The 18,190-nt window shown below is 42.5% G+C and overlaps 2 protein-coding genes and 1 long non-coding RNA gene across 5 annotated transcripts; 1 reads left to right on the top strand and 2 right to left on the bottom strand.

Annotated features, from left to right (window-relative positions):
- Positions 1 to 24: 24 nt before the first annotated feature.
- On the bottom strand, positions 25 to 10,760 carry mccc1 (methylcrotonoyl-CoA carboxylase 1 (alpha)). Of its 2 annotated transcripts, none has more exons than XM_037113461.1 (19): positions 10,474 to 10,760; positions 9,833 to 9,876; positions 8,875 to 9,014; positions 8,661 to 8,756; positions 8,338 to 8,459; positions 8,099 to 8,246; positions 7,861 to 7,982; positions 7,636 to 7,747; positions 6,421 to 6,502; positions 6,202 to 6,329; positions 5,936 to 6,119; positions 5,511 to 5,620; positions 5,171 to 5,387; positions 4,983 to 5,069; positions 4,174 to 4,223; positions 3,202 to 3,339; positions 2,218 to 2,325; positions 2,000 to 2,071; positions 25 to 1,844 (listed from the first exon to the last, which is right to left on the bottom strand). In XM_037113461.1, the coding sequence occupies exons 1-19, from the start codon at positions 10,527 to 10,529 to the stop codon at positions 1,701 to 1,703; spliced, it is 2,160 nt and encodes a 719-aa protein (XP_036969356.1). In that variant the 5' UTR covers positions 10,530 to 10,760; the 3' UTR covers positions 25 to 1,700. The 2 variants fall into 2 exon arrangements, with proteins under 2 accessions (XP_036969356.1, XP_036969357.1); XM_037113462.1 differs by lacking the exon at positions 10,474 to 10,760 and adding an exon at positions 10,098 to 10,204.
- Positions 10,323 to 12,408, top strand: LOC119028009. Its single transcript, XR_005077546.1, has 3 exons — positions 10,323 to 10,452; positions 10,755 to 10,875; positions 12,278 to 12,408. It is a non-coding gene; the product is annotated as an uncharacterized LOC119028009 (long non-coding RNA).
- On the bottom strand, positions 11,175 to 17,333 carry LOC119028008 (lysosome-associated membrane glycoprotein 3). 2 transcript variants are annotated; one of them, XM_037113464.1, is made up of 7 exons: positions 17,214 to 17,333; positions 14,996 to 15,115; positions 13,375 to 13,457; positions 12,903 to 13,025; positions 12,601 to 12,673; positions 12,327 to 12,497; positions 11,175 to 11,659 (listed from the first exon to the last, which is right to left on the bottom strand). In XM_037113464.1, exons 1-7 carry the CDS (start codon positions 17,254 to 17,256, stop codon positions 11,520 to 11,522), a joined length of 753 nt encoding a protein of 250 aa, XP_036969359.1. In that variant the 5' UTR covers positions 17,257 to 17,333; the 3' UTR covers positions 11,175 to 11,519. The 2 variants fall into 2 exon arrangements, with proteins under 2 accessions (XP_036969359.1, XP_036969360.1); XM_037113465.1 differs by having other exon boundaries at positions 14,996 to 15,112; positions 17,214 to 17,300.
- Positions 17,334 to 18,190: the final 857 nt, after the last annotated feature.

The following is an 18,190-nucleotide window of genomic DNA, read 5'->3' as shown; positions in this document are numbered from 1 at the left end:
CCAAATATGACATGGGGCTGTACATACTTTTGAAATATTTTTATTACAGTATCTGACCAGTCCAATATCATTTTTTTTTTTTAAAAAAACCCAAACAAATCATCTGTCAAACATCTACAAAATAAACACATTGATCAGTTTTAGTCTACAAGGCCTCAGAACACACCGGTTAGTAAGAAGAGTGAGATCAGCAGAAAACAGGTCGAGCTCACATGTCGTCTGTGGGGAAAATCACTCGGACTGATGGCGGCTTGACACAGAACCAGAACATCTGTCTGTCCGTCTGTTTAAAGCCCTCTGTGACCGACATTTCATCCTGCAAGGGTCGTTTTCAAATCGGAGCCAAATCCGGGCTTGAAAGTTTTGGAATCATAGAATTTCTGGAGTGTTCTTTAGTGCAACGTTATAATCTCCTTTACGACACAGCAGACCTCGGCTGTTTTTATGAGGGCTAATTCATGAGTTTGGAGTCAGTCTGGAAGGATGTGATGTGTGGCTCTTTGAACAACTTGGACATCAACAAACCCAAATATTCCATTTATTCCCACGCCTCTTTTCTCTAAATATATCAAGGTGTGGCTTCATAAAGACACTTTTAAAGAAAAACAGTCTTTAAGCAGAGTGACAGTGACATTTTTTTAAATACTAGCAGGGTTTGATATTTACAAACAGGACAGTTTTCTTCATGTATGAAAGGAGCCTGTGACCCCCACAGATTGAGACACATGGTTCTTCCCAGATCTTGACAGTAACTTTATGTCACTTCGTACTGGATAAACCAGCTGTAAGATTAGTAAAGTACTCAGTAATGATTTTAAAGTCATCAGTAACTATTCCTAAAGCACCACCACCACCTAATGCTGCAAGTATTTCATCTGATTTCTCACTTGCCATCATACCTACTAATTCTTCTGCCTCAGATATGCTCACAAACAAACACTACTGATGGAAACACTGACAGAACTCAACACAGAGAGAACAAACTTAAAGAAAATCAAAGTAAAAATCAGAAGTTGACACTGATTTAGTGATTACTGCAAACATAAACACACAGGCAAGAAAAGCAGAAACAAACAAAACATCAAGTCAGCATGAAGGATCATATTGTGATGTGTTTAAAGGCAGCTGTCCATGAGATGTATTTGAGGGGATGCACCGATGCATCAGCTGAACATCTGTATCAGTGTCAGCTGACATGTGCCCATCTGCAAACAACAGGACATTCACTGAAGCCACTGGCTGATGTGTCATATCAGTTTTACACCAACTCTCATCATCTCTGCCATCAGTTTGAAAGGCTATAACAGCACAGGACAGAAAGGGGAAATTAATAACCAAACAAAATAAAAGGAGTTGGTACTGGCATGAGCTATCAACTACATTGTTGTTTTCAACATTGGAATCTGCACGAAATTTCACCATCGGTGCATCCCTCGTCACACAAGTCACACCCAGTAACCACTGTGGCCTTCCTAAATGCATTGTGGGTCCAGGTGGGTGACCCTTTTTTTTTGTCTCATCCATTCCAGACTGAGCCAAACTCATCCCAACTGTAGATTGAGGTCCTCACTTTAAAGAAAAGTCAATCAAGTGTTGGATTCCAACAAGGTTCAGACTCTCTCCCTCCAGTCGTCACAGTAACTAGTTCCGGCTCTCTGCTACCTGTCGGTGTGGATTTGTGGCTGTGGTGGTTTTAGTGTTTACTTGCCGCTGCTCCCCTCCGTCTCCCCCTCCCCCCCCTCCTCCTCTTCCAGTTCCACCAGAGCAGCGTGGCGGTTGGCCTGAGAGCCCTCGCTGAAGAAAACCTTCTTGATCACACCTGACTTGGGCGCCCGGATCGTATGCTGCAGAAACACAAACAAATGACTCAATAACACACACAGCAGTGTGTGTGTGTGTGTGTGTGTGTGTGTGTGTGTGTGTGTGTGTGTGTGTGTGTGTGGCTGTAATAAACAGAGTGAAGGTGACAATGGGTGTGAGGCTGCAGGAGTCCCCTCACCTCCATCTTCATGGCGATCATGACCATCAGCGGGTCTCCTACAGCCACTTTGTCTCCGGCCTTCACCAACACCTGAACACAACACAACATATACAGTTATTATTTGGACAATCAGTTTCTCACTCAGCACCATGGCTTAAGTTAATTCACTAGTGGTGAGTGAAGGAATTGTTGTAAATTCCCTCTAAAATACAGTGCATAAATACAACCAAAGTCACCTTCTCTATGGTTCCAGTCATCGGGGCCACAGCTCCACCCTGAGCCCCAGAGCCGCTCACACCGGCCAGATACTTTGGCACTGGAACAGACACCTCAGCACTTCCCTCCTGCAGGAAGCATGTTAAGATGTCAGACAGAGAAGTGACAGGTAACTGTCAGCTGAGGTCAGGTGACCTGGACTGTCTGGCTGATGTCAGCCATCGAGAGTTTGTCCCCAGTCACCTGTCTGAGGTGACAGATGCTCAAGACAGGAAACAGGTTCTGCAGTGACAGGTGAGGTGCAGTTCTCTTTAAAATGATGAGGGAAGTGTGGATTTACAGCTTTAATATTATGTCTTATTTTGGAAAATTACATTTTAATAAATGAACAGGACAAACTTACTGTTAAATACATTTTTTTTTACAGATTTAAAAACTGCTGTGTCTTACAAGACTGTGGTAAATATAGATTTTTGGATGAAACGTTCATGCTGAAATGTTTTGGTTTAAGAAACTTAAGTCATTTTTCAGGAAAAAGAGCCACGTGCTGTCTGGTTCCACATAATAAAATGTGTGTATATTGGGTTATGCTCTATGTAATGTTAAAAACAATATATTTTACATATACAGATTTTGGACTGTTCATCACATGAAAACAAGTAATTCAAAGATTTTTCCCTTTTTCACCATCTTCTGCATTTTATGGACCAAACAATAAATCGATTGACCGAGACAGCAGTTGTTAGTTGCCGCCCTTTTCATTTACCTAAATCAAGAATGTAGCTACATTTAATCCAAAAAGTTATTACATTAACAAATCACAAATTTCTGTTTCATGTCTAAATAAATCACACACACAGCCAAAGGTGTCGTAATGACTTCACAGACTCGGAGAACATGCAAAGTGCAGATCTGTGACAACACCACAAGTGATGCATGTAAATGTAAATATTCCTGATACTCAGTCTGTGTATCCACCGTCAACAGTAGTGGAGGGAACATACTGTGGAGAACAGGTGCACTGTGCTGTCCAGGATCACCAGTTTGGGACGAGACTTCACACCGTTCACAGAACAGTGCAGGAATGACGCTCCGTCCTCCATCTCCACGTCGCCGGTCACATGGTGCACCTCCTCACCGATCTGAAGGAACAAACACTTTCATCAGAGACATGAAGTAGGCAGATCTACTACTGTTACTCCAACTACTGTGTCACTTTTAAGAAACTTTTGGGAGTTTGCCCAGTGATCATTTCACCAACGTGAGATATGCTTGAAATCTCCAGAAAAACACGATGTACCTTTTGTAAAAAATACTGTTATGAAAATGTAATAGACAGTGTTGTTGTGAGAGAGTATTCAGACCCCATCACTCTTTTCACATTTTATGATGTTGCAGGCTTGTGGTATCCTTATCTAAAATCATTTCAATAAATTTACACTCAATACACTATAATGACAGAGCAGAAACAAGGCCCTTCTCCCCCGGTTGCACAGTTTGACCAGGCGGCCAGATCTAGGAAGATCCAGGTTGTTCCAAACTTCTTCCAGTAACGGGGGAAGCTTCAATGCAGCAGAATTTGTTTTGGAGCCCTCCCCAGATCTGTGCTTCAACACAATCCTGTCTCTGAGCTCTGCAGGCAGCTCCTTCGACCTCATGACTTGGTTTATGCTCTGATACCTGTCAGCTGTGAGACTTTATATAGACAGATGTGGAGTCTTTCCAAATGATGTCCAATCAACTGAATCTACCACAGGTGGACTCCAGTCAAGGTGGAGAAACATCTCAAGATGATCATGAGGAATGGAAGGCACCTGAGCTAAATCCCAGGTCTCAATACTGAGTACTGAGTGTAGACTGATGAGGAAAAAATGTGTTTTACTTACTTTTTAAATGTATGTTTATTTCTGCTTCTTTTTAAGCTTTTCATAAACAGTGATGAACACTGGAGGACACAGTGAAGAAGTTCAGCTTACCTGCATTGTGTAGCTTCCATCTTTGTTGTACACGACGACCACATCGACTTCTACAGACACAAACGCACAAGACGAAATAAATGATGGGAAACTCTAAACGGTAACAGAGGAAAACTGAAGCAAACAAGCGGAGACGATGAGGTAACTTAAAGCTCACCACAGTGACACGGCAGCAGCCGGGGGGATTTATTTTTGGCCTCGTAGTCACATTTTTAATAGAGATGTTGAATAATTAATATGAGTTCATTAACAAACTGTCTCAGAGCAGACCGGCTCTAAACTCAATTATTCAAACAGCCATTAAATAAATCAGATCAGCAGTTATGAGTCGAAACTGTACTGATCTGCCTGTCTAAACTAAAATGATTTCTTCGGCTAATTTACCACACGATTTAATTGGAATTCCTGTTGTTCTATAACGTGAAATAAATACACCAAGTTTTTGATTTACAGGCTTAATGATGAAAACAACAAAACTTCCACGTCTGTTGTGTTTAATTCTCTTTTTCGAACTGCGAGTTGTTTTTTATTGCACTCACTGTCTGTTTCTGATGCGTCTCCTGTTAGCCACTGTGGATCAATTCAAACCTAGAGCTGGGCTTCAGATTCAGAGGGCTACGATGCGATTAAAAAACACCAACATCAACATCTGGCATTTAGTGTACCAGAACCCCAACTTTTAACTTCAATAACTGCTTCTCTGCAGCCCCACCACCTTTGATTTTTCTTCTTCCTTTACCTTTACCTTTCCTCCTTCCCTTCCTGCACACTGGAAGATGATAAAGGCTCACCAAGTGTTTGTTACTTACTTTTGTCTCCCACCTGCAGCGTCATGTTTCTGTTAAACTGAATGTTGCTTCTCCAGCCGCTGCTGGAGCCAAATGGAGAGAAGGGGTCTGAAAACCACACACACACCATGTACGCTTAGTATACCAGCACTGTCACAGGTCAAATGTTCTATAAACGGTGTTGGTACTGACACACGTTGTCCCCTCACCTGTGGAGGTCTGTGTGAAGTCCTGTGTGTGCCTCCTCTCCTGGAGAACCAGGCCCAGGGCCGCCTGGCAGATCGTTTCCCCAGAAGGAGCTCTGGGAGTGGGGAAGAGGTCAGCGTAGTGCTGCGGGATGAAGCTGGTGGTCACGTTTCCAGCCTCAAACTCCGGGTGGCCCGACAGACTCAGCAAGAATTCGATGTTAGTATTCAGTCCCACGATCTGAAGACAGAAAGGAGGCAGAGAAAGTGTAGATGCAGAATTATAAATTCTAGGCACTGTTTATGTATTTGTTGTATAATTTAAATTAAAGGTGACAGTGAAGACTCATTTTGTGCGTCTTACGTTGTATTGTCGTAAGCAGTACCGCAGCTTCTTTAAGGCAGCGGATCTGTCTTCTGCCCACACAACAAGCTTTGCGATCATTGGGTCATAATGTGCCGACACCTCGTCCCCTGAAGATACACACACACGATTAAACACAGATGCTAGGTCAGTTGTAAAGCTCCCTGTGTTTTTTGCATTATGGTAATTTAATATGTCCCTTGCTTGTCCTTCATTATTCAGTCAGACTGAAAGTTTCATTTTGTACTTTTCTGTTTTTATTAGATATCACAAGTGAGTCGATAAAAACTAATCAAGAATTTCTCACAAAGAGCAGACAGAGAGTTGAACAAATCAGCCAACAATCGTTTCCCATAGATCTCTTTGTTGGTCTTTTTACTTAATATCTTTGTTTTGTGTGTACAGAGTTAGATGTAGACTCCCACCATCTCTGACTCCAGTCTCGACGCGTATGTGTTGGTCTGGTGGAGGCGTGGAGAGATGCAGTAGAGGCCCAGCCCCCGGAAGAAAGTCGTTGTTTGGGTCCTCGGCGTAGATTCGAGCCTCAAAAGAATGCCCGCTTAAAATGATGTCATCCTGGAGGAGAGGCAGGCGCTCCCCGGCCGCCACCTGCAGGAGATATTAGAGTTACAAGTGCAACTGAAATACAGACTTCTGTTGACAGAATTGGATTTATTGTTCCATCTCTCACCCTGAGCTGCCACTCCACCAGATCGGTTCCTGTGATCATCTCGGAGACGGGATGTTCCACCTGCAGCCTCGTGTTCATCTCCATGAAGTAAAAGTTATGTTGGGCGTCCATTATAAACTCCACCGTACCTTCACAGCAAGACAAACAACAAGATGTCACTGTACTGTGTGCTGAGGCTCTGTGGTGAGATGTGTGTGGGTGAGTGTTTGTGTGTCTTACCTGCTCCTACGTAGTTGACAGCCTTGGCTGCTTTCACTGCTGCTTCTCCAAGTTTCCTCCGAACCTCCGGACTGATACCAGGCTGAGAGAATACACAGAGAAGAGTAGAAACACTGTTAAACATTCAACACTTTAAACAAACTAATGCAAGAGGTCATAGTCCTAATATCCAGTTTCCCACCATACAGCCTCACACTTTATCCTCATTTGTGTGACATCCTTGTTGACTAAATATACATGCACAAAATATTTCAGGTTTTGGCCTCATTCCAAAAAAGACTAAACTGTTTACACGACTAATGAAAAGAAATACTTCTGTGTACATTCAGGTGTGCACACTTTGATTAACGTGTCCTATCAAGTCATTTATCACATCAAAAGTGGAAATTGTTCAGTCTTTCTGCATCAAAGCAAGATTTCTTTCTCAGATTTCCACGAGGGTTAATTTGTTCAACAATGTGAGCACAGTCTCCTTCTTTTGTTCCTTCAAACACCTTATTGAAAAGGACGGTATATGGTTTGATAATTGAATGTTTTTATTAATTTTTACAGTGAACCTCTTGTAAAGCCAGGAGGAGTACTTCCTCTCTAATAACCATGACGGGTCAAAGCCCGTCTGTTGGTGCTTGCCGGGGTGTGCTGAGGAGAGAGACAGCTGAGGAGATACAAGCAACCTCACCAGGTTCCAGGTCCATATCGGTAGCAGTAGGTTTGGTGGTGGCATGTGGAGTTGCGACACGATTAAAAATTGCAGATATTTTTGTCTAGATTTCCCTCTGGGGCCAAAGTATCCCTTTAGTGTTGCACTGATATTACGTCTTCAGCTCGGGCTACTGTCAATCAAACCAGATCCTCTTCTTGGCTGAGTGAAAGCACGGATGAGCCACGCCCGCAGTAGGGATGAGAGAGAAGAGCATTCATGGATCAGGACCGAAACGCATATAAGACGCATGCTTTGTCTCGTTCCTCTTCTTCAGTTGAAAGGTAGAGGAAACACTGATAAGACATGTGGATCATTTCAGAGAAGTGCCTCAGCATATTGTGGACTTGAACCTCAAGTCATGCTCCCGTTAGCTAGATCCAGCTGATCCCAAATCTATCTTTATGTGAGAAACGCAACAAAAAAAGAAACAGAAATAACAGAAACTTTCACAGTTCCTCATCCGTCCCTATTAATTCAACAAGATAAACCATGTACTAACATTCCTCACTCACCCCAGGTGCTTCCTCTATGATCTTCTGGTGTCTCCTCTGGACACTGCAGTCTCTCTCGAACAGATACACAGCGTTACCGTGCATGTCCCCGAACACCTGAACCTCCACATGTCTGCAGGAGACAGACAGATGGAAGAATATAAAAAGGTCAAGTTAATCTTCTCATGTGAACGTAGGGAAACATGCCAAGGTGGCTGAAAAGCAGTATGAATGAATGATTATAACCTGGGATCCTCCACAAACTTCTCAACCAGCATGACGTCATCGTTGAAGGATTTTTTGGCTTCTCGTCTTGCCGACTCCAACTGCTCCAGGAAGTCTGAGTCCGACCGTGCGATACGCATCCCCTAAACACACAAAGGCAGACACAGACGTACGGTGTACACACCCAAAAGGTTCTTTTATGTTCTTGAAGTTACTTTGTCAAAGTCCTTTAGGGATTTCTTAAGTTCCTTAAGCTCACCTTCCCTCCTCCTCCACGGACTGCCTTTATCATCACAGGGTATCCTATCTTGGCAGCCTCTGCTTGCAGCCTCTCATTTGATTGGTCCTCTCCATGGTAACCACCAATGATTGGCACCCCAGCAGCTGACATAATGTGTTTGGATGTGCTGAAATGGAGAGAAGTAATAGAAGCCAGTTGGTGGAGACTTGTGAAAACAAGAGAATGTAACTGTTACATTGCATATGCGTGTGTGTTACCTTTTGATGCCCATGTCTCGGATGGCAGAGGAAGGCGGCCCGATGAAGATGATGCCTTCCTGTTTACACGCCTCCGCAAACTCTGTGTTTTCTGACAGAAAGCCGTAACCAGGGTGGACCGCCTACACAGAAACATCACATTTATCAGCGTCAAAGCCAAAACCTGTTGGTCCACTGTCAAAGATGAAAAAGTTCAACGTGACGAACACTTAACACCTGAGCATTGAGATCTACCTTTCCTTCTGAAGTAGCTCCTTTTAAAAAAAAAAAACTAAAAAGGAAAATGAAAACTGTTTACAACACACAAGCGCAGGATTACTCACATGTGATCCAGACTTTTTGGCCACTTCTAAAACTTTCTCCATACAGAGATAACTCTGCTGGGAGGGTGGAGGGCCGATGTGGTAGGCTTCATCCGCCTACACAGAAACCAAACCAGAAAAAAAAAAAAAAAAAAAACACACACTATTTTCAACAAACATAATGCGTTTGATAAAGCAGGTGCTCTTTGTAAGACAGTGCTGTCCTGCATCTCACCATGGCCACATGCATAGAGTGTCTGTCTGCATCACTGTACACGGCCACGGAGCGGACGCCCATCTTCTTGGCTGTGCGCATCACACGGCACGCAATCTCTCCTCGATTGGCGATCAGCACCTTGTCTATCCTTCCAACCCCTGGAGAACACACAGCAGACAATTTAGAGTCTCTTTTTTTCCCTCCAAACAACGACAACAATAACAACAACAACAACAATAATAACAACAACATTCTCCAAGGTCTGTTTTAGCGTTGTTCTGTTTCTGGAATTCCCAGCTACATTGAAAAATATAAATATTCAATACCGTTTTGGATACCACAGTAGAAAACAGACACAGCAAAATGAGTGTAGTATTAAATATCGCACTTTTTTTTTTACATTTCATCGGCATAGCTCTCATTATTTCCTTTCTCTCTCTCGACCGCACACTTGCTAACACACGACCTCCAGCACTGAACTGTAATACAAGGCCACTGGTTTTGAAATACAATAGAAACCCTGTTGTGTGGTACCTGTGCAACAATACTGTAGAAAATGACACTGAAAATCTTTCAGATATTCAGAAATTATACTTGTTTTTCTTTCTACATACATCTTGCAATGTGCAAAAAGTTTTCCTAATTGTATGTCTTCGGGTTTGGATTGTTGGTAGAAGAAAACAAGCAACATGGAGTTGTTATGATTTACTATTAACACAGCAACCAATTAATAAATGAACTAATAACTCAGTAACAGTTATTTTGGGCACTTCAGTTTTACTTGGGTCAATAACACTGGTATGTGCATTTAAATGTCCCTGGCTCTCATGAGGAGAGACAACAGTTCCCAAGCAGATAAACATCTCTAGCACTGCATTTAGGAACACAACTATCACCCAACTGAGACATAACACACCTTTTCAATTTGAGTCAGCCAGAGAGCACTTTCTGTTACTGAGCATTTTTCTTTACTCACCTCCTGAAACAAGCCTCACACCTCTTTGGGTCCATGACAATTGTCTGGGGAGGAGGAGAGAACACACACTTCATTATCAGCCACACTTGTGCATGGCTGTGAAGGGCAGAGCAGATGCTACATGGAAGTAACGTTCTGCTGACATGGTGGAGGATTTCAGACATGGCATGTAACGTTACGGCAAATAGAGAGCAAAACTCAGCGTAAATAACTGAGCTGAAAGTGATACAAATGAAGGCTGGTCGCACAGGTGTACATGCTGTACCTGCACATTAGCCGTGCTAGCTGGCAGTCTGCTACCTTTATTTAACCTTGCTCTGCTGTTATCTGAGTCATTAGCTCGAACAGCGACAACGCATTTTGTCAACACGCTGATACTGAGGGAAGAAATATCGCGATGTTTTACAGATCAGTAATCCTGAGCACCGGCAGATAATTAAGATGTGATGTGTGTCAATGAAAGATGCACAAGTACATCTGTCAGGTTAGCTCCAAGTAGCGATAGCATTGAACAGCTTGCAAACTTCATAGCTGTGAGCTAACGTTACAGAATAAGGTTCGAAAAGCGGGTTAGGGGGAGATAAACGTCAGATCTGTTTAGTCAAGATCACAGCAGTCGTGTAAGGATGCTATGTACTCACTGTGTAAATATCCTCAGACCATGCAGAGTTGGGAAACTCAGAATAACAGCAGCCATAGCTACCAGCTAGCTGCTAGCTTACTGACTGACAAGCTGAGTTGGAAAAGGCGAAGCGGTAATTAACTAAACCGCTCGTACACTGCTTGGTTCTTTTTTAAACTACAGCAACGCTCTTAAATTACGCAGACAGGAACACATGCTGCCTTAAACTTCTATTATCGAACTAATAAACACTGCCACACGCTGATAAATGTGTGTTTTTATCATTTGTGGCCTTTCCAGGGACTCGTAGTGTCGACAGCCAATGAGAACGAAAGTTATGGAGGCGGGGAGGAAGCAGCAGTTACATGAAACCACCACCAGATGGCAGCGTTTCTCTGTCAACACGACTGGTGAAGTACAGGTAAGGAAGAAAAATTACAAACAATATTGAAATATTACTTTTATTTATTTGTATTTGTTTTTAGATAACAGTAAAATTAATACTACATATAGATAAGTTGAACAACTATTCTAGCAACACAAAGAAAATCTCAGTGGTCATTATAGCTAACATACTGCAATCAAGCAAAACTGAATAAAAAACTGTGATTAAACTGCAAAATTTGATCTTCTGAACTGTGACATTCAAAGGTTATATTATAATATGTAACTCTTGAACACCAATGATATTTAAAGTGCAATTAAAGGCTCTATTACACATTTTCAGTCCTTTCCCTTTTATTAAATAACTGCTGAATATGCAATAAATCCAACTATTACAAAAAAGAGCACTCCATTATCACTGAAAACAGAATCAAGCTTCAATGACTTGCAAAATCTAATAATGTTCCAAAGAGAACAGAAGAAAAAAACAAAAAAAAAACAAATACTAGTCAGATAGATAAATGTAACATTTTTGCATTTACAGCAGAATATTAGACATAAGACCTTTCTCTTATCGTTAAAAGAACAATTCAAGTTAAGCAGATTATTGAGAACATTTCATAACAGTAACTGAGTATGAAACACTGCATGAGCTGGAGTAAATCCTCATCCGGCTTCAGCTCAGAGACTGTCATATCCTTGTCTGCGGCGGTCTTTGATGAACAGGTAGGTCAGCCCGGCGATCAGAAGGACGCCCACCACTGTGGCCCCGATGATGATGGGAATAACTCGCTTGTTGAAGTCGGCCCAACACTCGTTCTCTGAGGAGACAGGAGGGGAGCAAAATGCGATGAGGAGAAGGAAATGGACATCGTTTAGACAAATAAGGACCTCGATTTAGTGCCTCTGAAGCATTTGTGGCACAAACACAATTTGAACTCATTCGTTTTTGTGTTCAGTAAGATTGCAGTTCTGCAGCAGTTTCTCTCTCACACACCCAGATCTCCAGATCTTCTCAACCATTAAGAAAGGGTCACCAGCCAGCCTTTCCATCAGGTTTGATTTATTTTATCTGGCTCAACTTCCTGCCTCCGGCCTAGATGTCTGAGATAAATAAAGACTATGGAACCTGAAGGAAAGCACTGACTGCAACCACTGTTTTCAGAGATTTATCACTGCGTATCATTCTCTAAATGGCTGCCCAGTTGGACTCTCTGAAAGCTAAACAGTGTAAAGTTTCTCAAAACTATATAGTCCAAACACAAACGTAAAAAAAAAAAAAAAGAAAAGAAAAAGGAAACTTTTCCGCATTTAAACTGATACACATGATCATTTAAGTGTCCGTGTGTGGATACTATACAAATGTTGATTTCCTTTCAAATGAGCACCGTGAATTTGGTCCTTGTCTTGCAAAACAATGATATTTATTCGAGTTTCAGATGCTTCGGAAAGTTGTGGAGCAGACTTATTTCACCCTGCATCAGTCACCTTTTCCATACTGTCCCCTGGACAGCGTGAAGGCCTGCATCTGCACAGGAACCAGCTTGATCTGCAGCTGCGACGACATCAGGAGCAGATTCTCAGAATTGCACTTGAAACTCTGTCCGTCAGCTGTTTTGAATAGCTTCTCGTGGTCCACCAAACCCGAGTACGTCTTATCTAGGAGGAATGGGATGTAACATGGGAAACATTACATTTTCTGTGCTTGCAGCAGGAAATACATCAGCTGTGTTTCATCTCTCTTCTCTCTGTCTGGTCTTACTGGAACATCCTTTGCAGATCGGCATAGGGGACACGTGAGCCATCATCTTGGTGACGTAGAAAAGAGTCTTCTCCTACAGAAATCAGTGAATTGTGAACATGTGGACACCTTTGTCCAAATAAACACACATCACAGATAAAGTTGCATGAAATGGAAACACTCCAGCAAAAACCTGGTTCCTCAAATTTGTACGTACATAAAATACTTGATTTAAAGTACGTAGTTCCACGACTTCCTGCAAGTCTCTGGACTGTGGGACAACATCCAAACTACAGACAGAGATGAGTGTGTGTGGTTTCGACCTTTTTGAAGTAGAGCTGCAGACTGGCAGCGTTGTCTGGCAGAGTGAGTGAGAGAACAGCATCTCTGTCGTCACAGCGGCCGCTGGTCCTGACTCTGGACGGGTCCAGGTTGAAATACCAGCTCTTGAGAAGACACATAGGAGAGGAATATTACTTACTATCAGCAGACTAGTCACTGTTTCTTTATCATTTATAGCTTTTACCAAAAAATATGTGTCCATATTAACAGTTTTGACTTGTGTCGCAGTTTTCCTCAGTTTAGAGCTGATGGTGGTTTCAGATTTTTACAGTTTGAACAGTGAAACCAACACGTAACACCTCACAAAGACATGCTGACGTGCGTACACACACACACACACACACACACACACACACACACACACACACACACACACACACACACACACACACACACACACACACACACACACACACACACACACACAGTGCAGAGCTGGTCGCAGCCTTTAACCTTCTTTTCCATGACGATGTACTCCACCCCCATAGTAGCTTTGATGCAGGGTGTCCCAAGTTGGTTTTTCAGCATGTAGGTCCCTGTGCATAAAACACAAATGGTGTGTTATCACTATGTATATAGCCTACTGCCTTAGCGGTAAGATAATGTATATGGCAGCTTCACTCTTGATAGGGGCATGTATGTCATACATTACATTTGCATAATACGATACAATCTAGATCAGCCATACTTAAATTCTTCCAGTAATGACACATTAGTATGAGTTCTAACTTTGAGTGAAATCAAACCATGAACCAACCTCAGCACTGCAGTGTATCATCCACTGATCAAACCTGCTTCAGTCTCCAGTGGCAGCTTTCAGCATTCAAGTTATAAAGCAGATAAATGAGTTTTGATATCCTCACAGCACCAACCACTGTCAGAAACCAAGCCATCAGCGAGGCAGCTGACACAAGCCACCGGCATTTTTGTTTTTGCTTACAAGAAGACTGTGTTTCATCTGTTTTCATACAGCTTTTATGCTGTTACACTGCAGCTCGCATTGATTCCATCACTGTCAGGGCTGAATGCAGAAGAATGAAGGCAGAGCATCAATAATTTATTTACGCCAAAGCGGAGGCACAACGGTGAGACAGGCAAGAGTCCAAAAGCAGAGGGCAGCAGTCCAACACAGGCACAGAGAGCAGGCATGGATCCAACATCCAAGAAACAGTCAAGAAGGGTCAAACAGGCAGGAACAGGTTCAGGTGGATGACAGGTCAGAGATAACAGAATAGCAGAACACTGGAGCAGGAGCCAAGCACAGCAAAATGATCAGACAGCAAACAACAAAAGTCAAGTGGAATTAGTAACGATGGCCGACTGCAGGTGGGGAGATGGGTGGGTGAAGCTCAGGTGACTGAAGTGTTGATGAGAACAGGTGTGTGGGTGGGTGAGGAAAGACTGAGGACACCTGGTGGACAGCTGGAGGATGGCAGGTCTGGGTTTGTCTCCACAAACCATCAGTGGTTTTATAGTTGCGCATTTCATGTGATCTCATACAAACATTTTTACAGTATGTACCATGTGGCGTTACAATAACATGTGTATAAGCTAATTTTGTTGTCAGAATGAAGAGCGGATGGTGTTGGTGTGATGGATACCAAGCAAGACACCACTTTGAGCTCGCTTCCTGTTTCAACCGTCAGAACTCCCATCAGGATATTTAGCAGCCAGCTACATGGCGAAAAAAAACCAAAAAACCATGACCTTTCAGCAAAGACGTGAAACACCAACCAAGAGGCTTTTGCACCTAAACCTAAACTGACCTTAAGCAAAGCATTGCAACAACATACAACTGGAAACTGAGCCTTAAACATATCCATGGTTTGCAAAAATATACAATTCCAACATTTCTTCTGTTGAGCAGCAGAAGTGAGCAGGGGCTGAAGATGGGCTGAGAGCAAAGAGGACAGATGAAGGGCGACCGAGGATCAGGTTGTGATGATCACTGCTGTACCTGCACCGTTTCTCCAACATCTTGGTGATTTCCTCTACAACAGATGGGCTGCAGATGCAGGTGCTTTTGTTTAAATGTTTGCAATGACTCAAAATGCAATGTTGTGTCGGTGTGTACCTATTGGAGGAACGGCCTCAGAGGGCTGCAGGACCGGCTTGTAGATCTGAGCCTCAGAGGGCTGCTCGGAGTCAGAGGGAGGCTGGACGGAGGCGTCATTTCTCTTGAGGAGGACGCCTGCTGGAGGAAGAGACATGTTGCCCTCAGTGTCGCCAGAATCTTTAGTGTTATATGAAAAGGTGGGATTTCCAAATCAGTAAATCTTTATCACTGACAATCCCATGGTAGGTTTCACTTTGGATCATGTTCACCTGATGCAAATACAACCAGTGGTGACATGTAAATAAGCACATTCCCTACAGTACAGTGCTTGAATACACATTTGAGGCTGAAGTTCTTATACCACAGTACTTCCATTTTACACAGCTTTGTCTCACAGCTTAAGTTACTGGTCACTTTGCAGATTACACTTCGTCATACCCTTACTGTCCAATGAAAACCATGTATCTCCAAATTTGATGATTTAAAAAGTGAATTATTTGTGAAGTGTTTCCTTCATGTGCTGAGAAAATTCTCCTGCATCTTAAGCTAAATAAATTCCTCTTGGATCTGCTGGAACATGCATCATCACTCCATGAAAAGTTGATCTTTTTGGATATGATGCATGGGTGATGCTCTGAGTGCATTTGGCTGATTACACTGACATACTTTTTACTTAATTAGAATGCAGAATTTGTGTTTGTAGTTGAGTATTTTCACTGTGTGGTATGAGGACTTTTTACTCAAGGGGGCTCTGTGGAACTGCTGTGTCGTCAGTTTATGTCAGCAGACTCCATTTCTGAGCAAACATTAGCCTCTATGACCGCGAAAAAGGAGAGAGGAGCTCAAGAACGTGCATCAAGTCACATCCTTTAGACTGTCGCAGGAAACCCACAAGTCCTTCCAAAGAAATCCACAGTCCAGTAGTCATTAAACAACTTAAAGAAATCATCCTCAGACCGGTACAGACGTTTTTCACATCGCTTTACAATCCACTCTCATGTGGGCAATAAAAACATTATCAATATCTTATGCAAAAGTAACGTAATGTGAATTGTAACATGGAACCCCTTTAAATAAGTTCTTCTTTCACCACTGAACACAACTGTGGCCAGATTTGATCAGGAATATTCACCTGCGACAGTAAATCATAGTCATAGAAGTTACAGGGCCACAAAATGAGTCATGTTGGACTCAGTTGATATCGAACCTTTTTGTTGCAATTCACACGTAATCATATTGTGTAGAATTAGACGACACCCAGTGAGCTGGGTGCTTTTGTGGTCGCACTGGTGGTCCAGCCAACGTTTGAACACAGTCTTGAAATGTAAAATGTTGCAGAAGCCAGTGGAAAAATCTCATCTCACATTTTCTGTTCCACGGTTTCCAGAAATGACAACATACAGCAATCAGAGTACTTTAACAACGGCACATGGCACAAACAGCATTAAAGCTACAGCTGTAGTAAAACTTGTGTTTTGCAGATTTTTTCTCCTCTGTTCGATAACAATGTCTCGATATTTAAAAAATGAATCAGCCAATGTCGTGGTGACATTTCTATACAACCAGCTGATACAATGAGAACAAAAGTCACATCACCAGTGTGCTTTAACCGCAGACTGAGAGAGACAGAGTGTGAACTGTGGGACCACTAAAGACCACTGAACCTACGATCAGTGTGTGGGACAGGAAACCAGCGCTCATATCCTCCATGTACAAAGAAACATCAGCCTTTTTAAGAGGGTTAACTCCACCACTATGACAGATACATGCATGAGTAAATCATCTTTTGAAATGTCACAGTTTCACTACCATGATGTTTGTCCTGCTTGTGTCTTTGAGCAGATGATTACAGAATAGAGCAGCTGATAAACATTCAAGGTAGAAATGTTATTATCATGATACAACAAAATTAGACTTGTAGTCCCTTTATTGTTATCGCAAAAAAGGAAAGTTATCTGAATGGCTAAATGAATAATCAAGTTATAAAATGAACATCATTTGGGATGTCTCTGTCTTTCTGTCACAGAGAAAACTGTTCTCAGTTTTTATTTTATCTGATGACGACGCTGAACAGAATTTCTTTCATTTGTTGAAACTTTCTCTGTCCCTCCCAAAAAAAACCAATTACTTATTACAGAATACAGAATTTTACGGTAACAGAGACAAAGAATTGTCTGCTGGCAGAGTTTGCAGTTATCTAATGCTGAAATGACATTTTGAATATTATCAAACTTACCTGGAAGAAGAACAGCCAGGAAGAGAAGAGACCCCAGCACCATGATTGGAAGAAAAAACGATGGAAAACAAGATGATGAGTGCAGTGTGAGTGTTGCAGATGTGGTCTGCCTCGTAACTGTGAAACTGTTGAACATCTAAACATCTAAAGGAACCGTGCAGAGGAAGTGAAGTGTCACAGGAGGCGGGGTGAAGTCACACGTCTGATGGTGACTACATGGCAGTTAGACCATCGAAGTGTTGGAGGAGCCTTTCAGCCGGCGGGGGAAGTTGCGGAATCAACAACTCCATAAAATTACTCTAACATTACAGAACATGCTGATTATAAAGTAAACTTCAAATTAAGGTCCCTTCCTGTACAGGGATGGGTTATGAGACTGTGGGCCACAGGTTAAAGCCCCAGCACACCTCTCCTCTACAGCAGCACAGAGGCAAGTGTCACTTCATACCAGCTCTGTTTGTGGTCACTGTGTGTCTTTGTGATCCTTTACTGTGTCTTTGTGCCTTTTCATTTCTCAACTTCACACCCGCGAAGTTGTGTGACTGCTTTTTGCACGGCTGCAGCGCTTTTGTATTTGCAAAATCTGACAGGCATATTGAACACCTGGCAAAAGCACTTAGAACTGCTGCTGTGGTCCAGCTTCATTTTCCTGCGGCCCATTTTGGAACCCTTCATTTCGACATTTACATCGTACATGTTAAGTTTCCTGACTGTATCTTGCATGGTCGTCCGTGATGACAAAAACCCGTCAACAGACAGACACACAGAGGAAGTACAAACAATACCAGCTCCACTAGAGTGGATGGGAATGACTGGTGGGATACAGTGATCCCCAGCTTAAAACAAATGTGTGTCATTACCATAAGGAGAGAGGACAATGGCACCTTTCCTACTTCCTACCTCCCTACTTTTGTCCCCTCTTGCTCGGATCACGGCCACTTTTGAATTTTGGCCTTTATTTTTTATCTGGACTGCAC

Source organism: Acanthopagrus latus, chromosome 11, assembly GCF_904848185.1.
Source record: "Acanthopagrus latus isolate v.2019 chromosome 11, fAcaLat1.1, whole genome shotgun sequence".
Taxonomy (NCBI): Eukaryota; Metazoa; Chordata; class Actinopteri; order Spariformes; family Sparidae; genus Acanthopagrus; species Acanthopagrus latus.
Note: the sequence above shows the minus strand (reverse complement) of the source record. Positions and strands in the feature narration are given on the sequence as shown.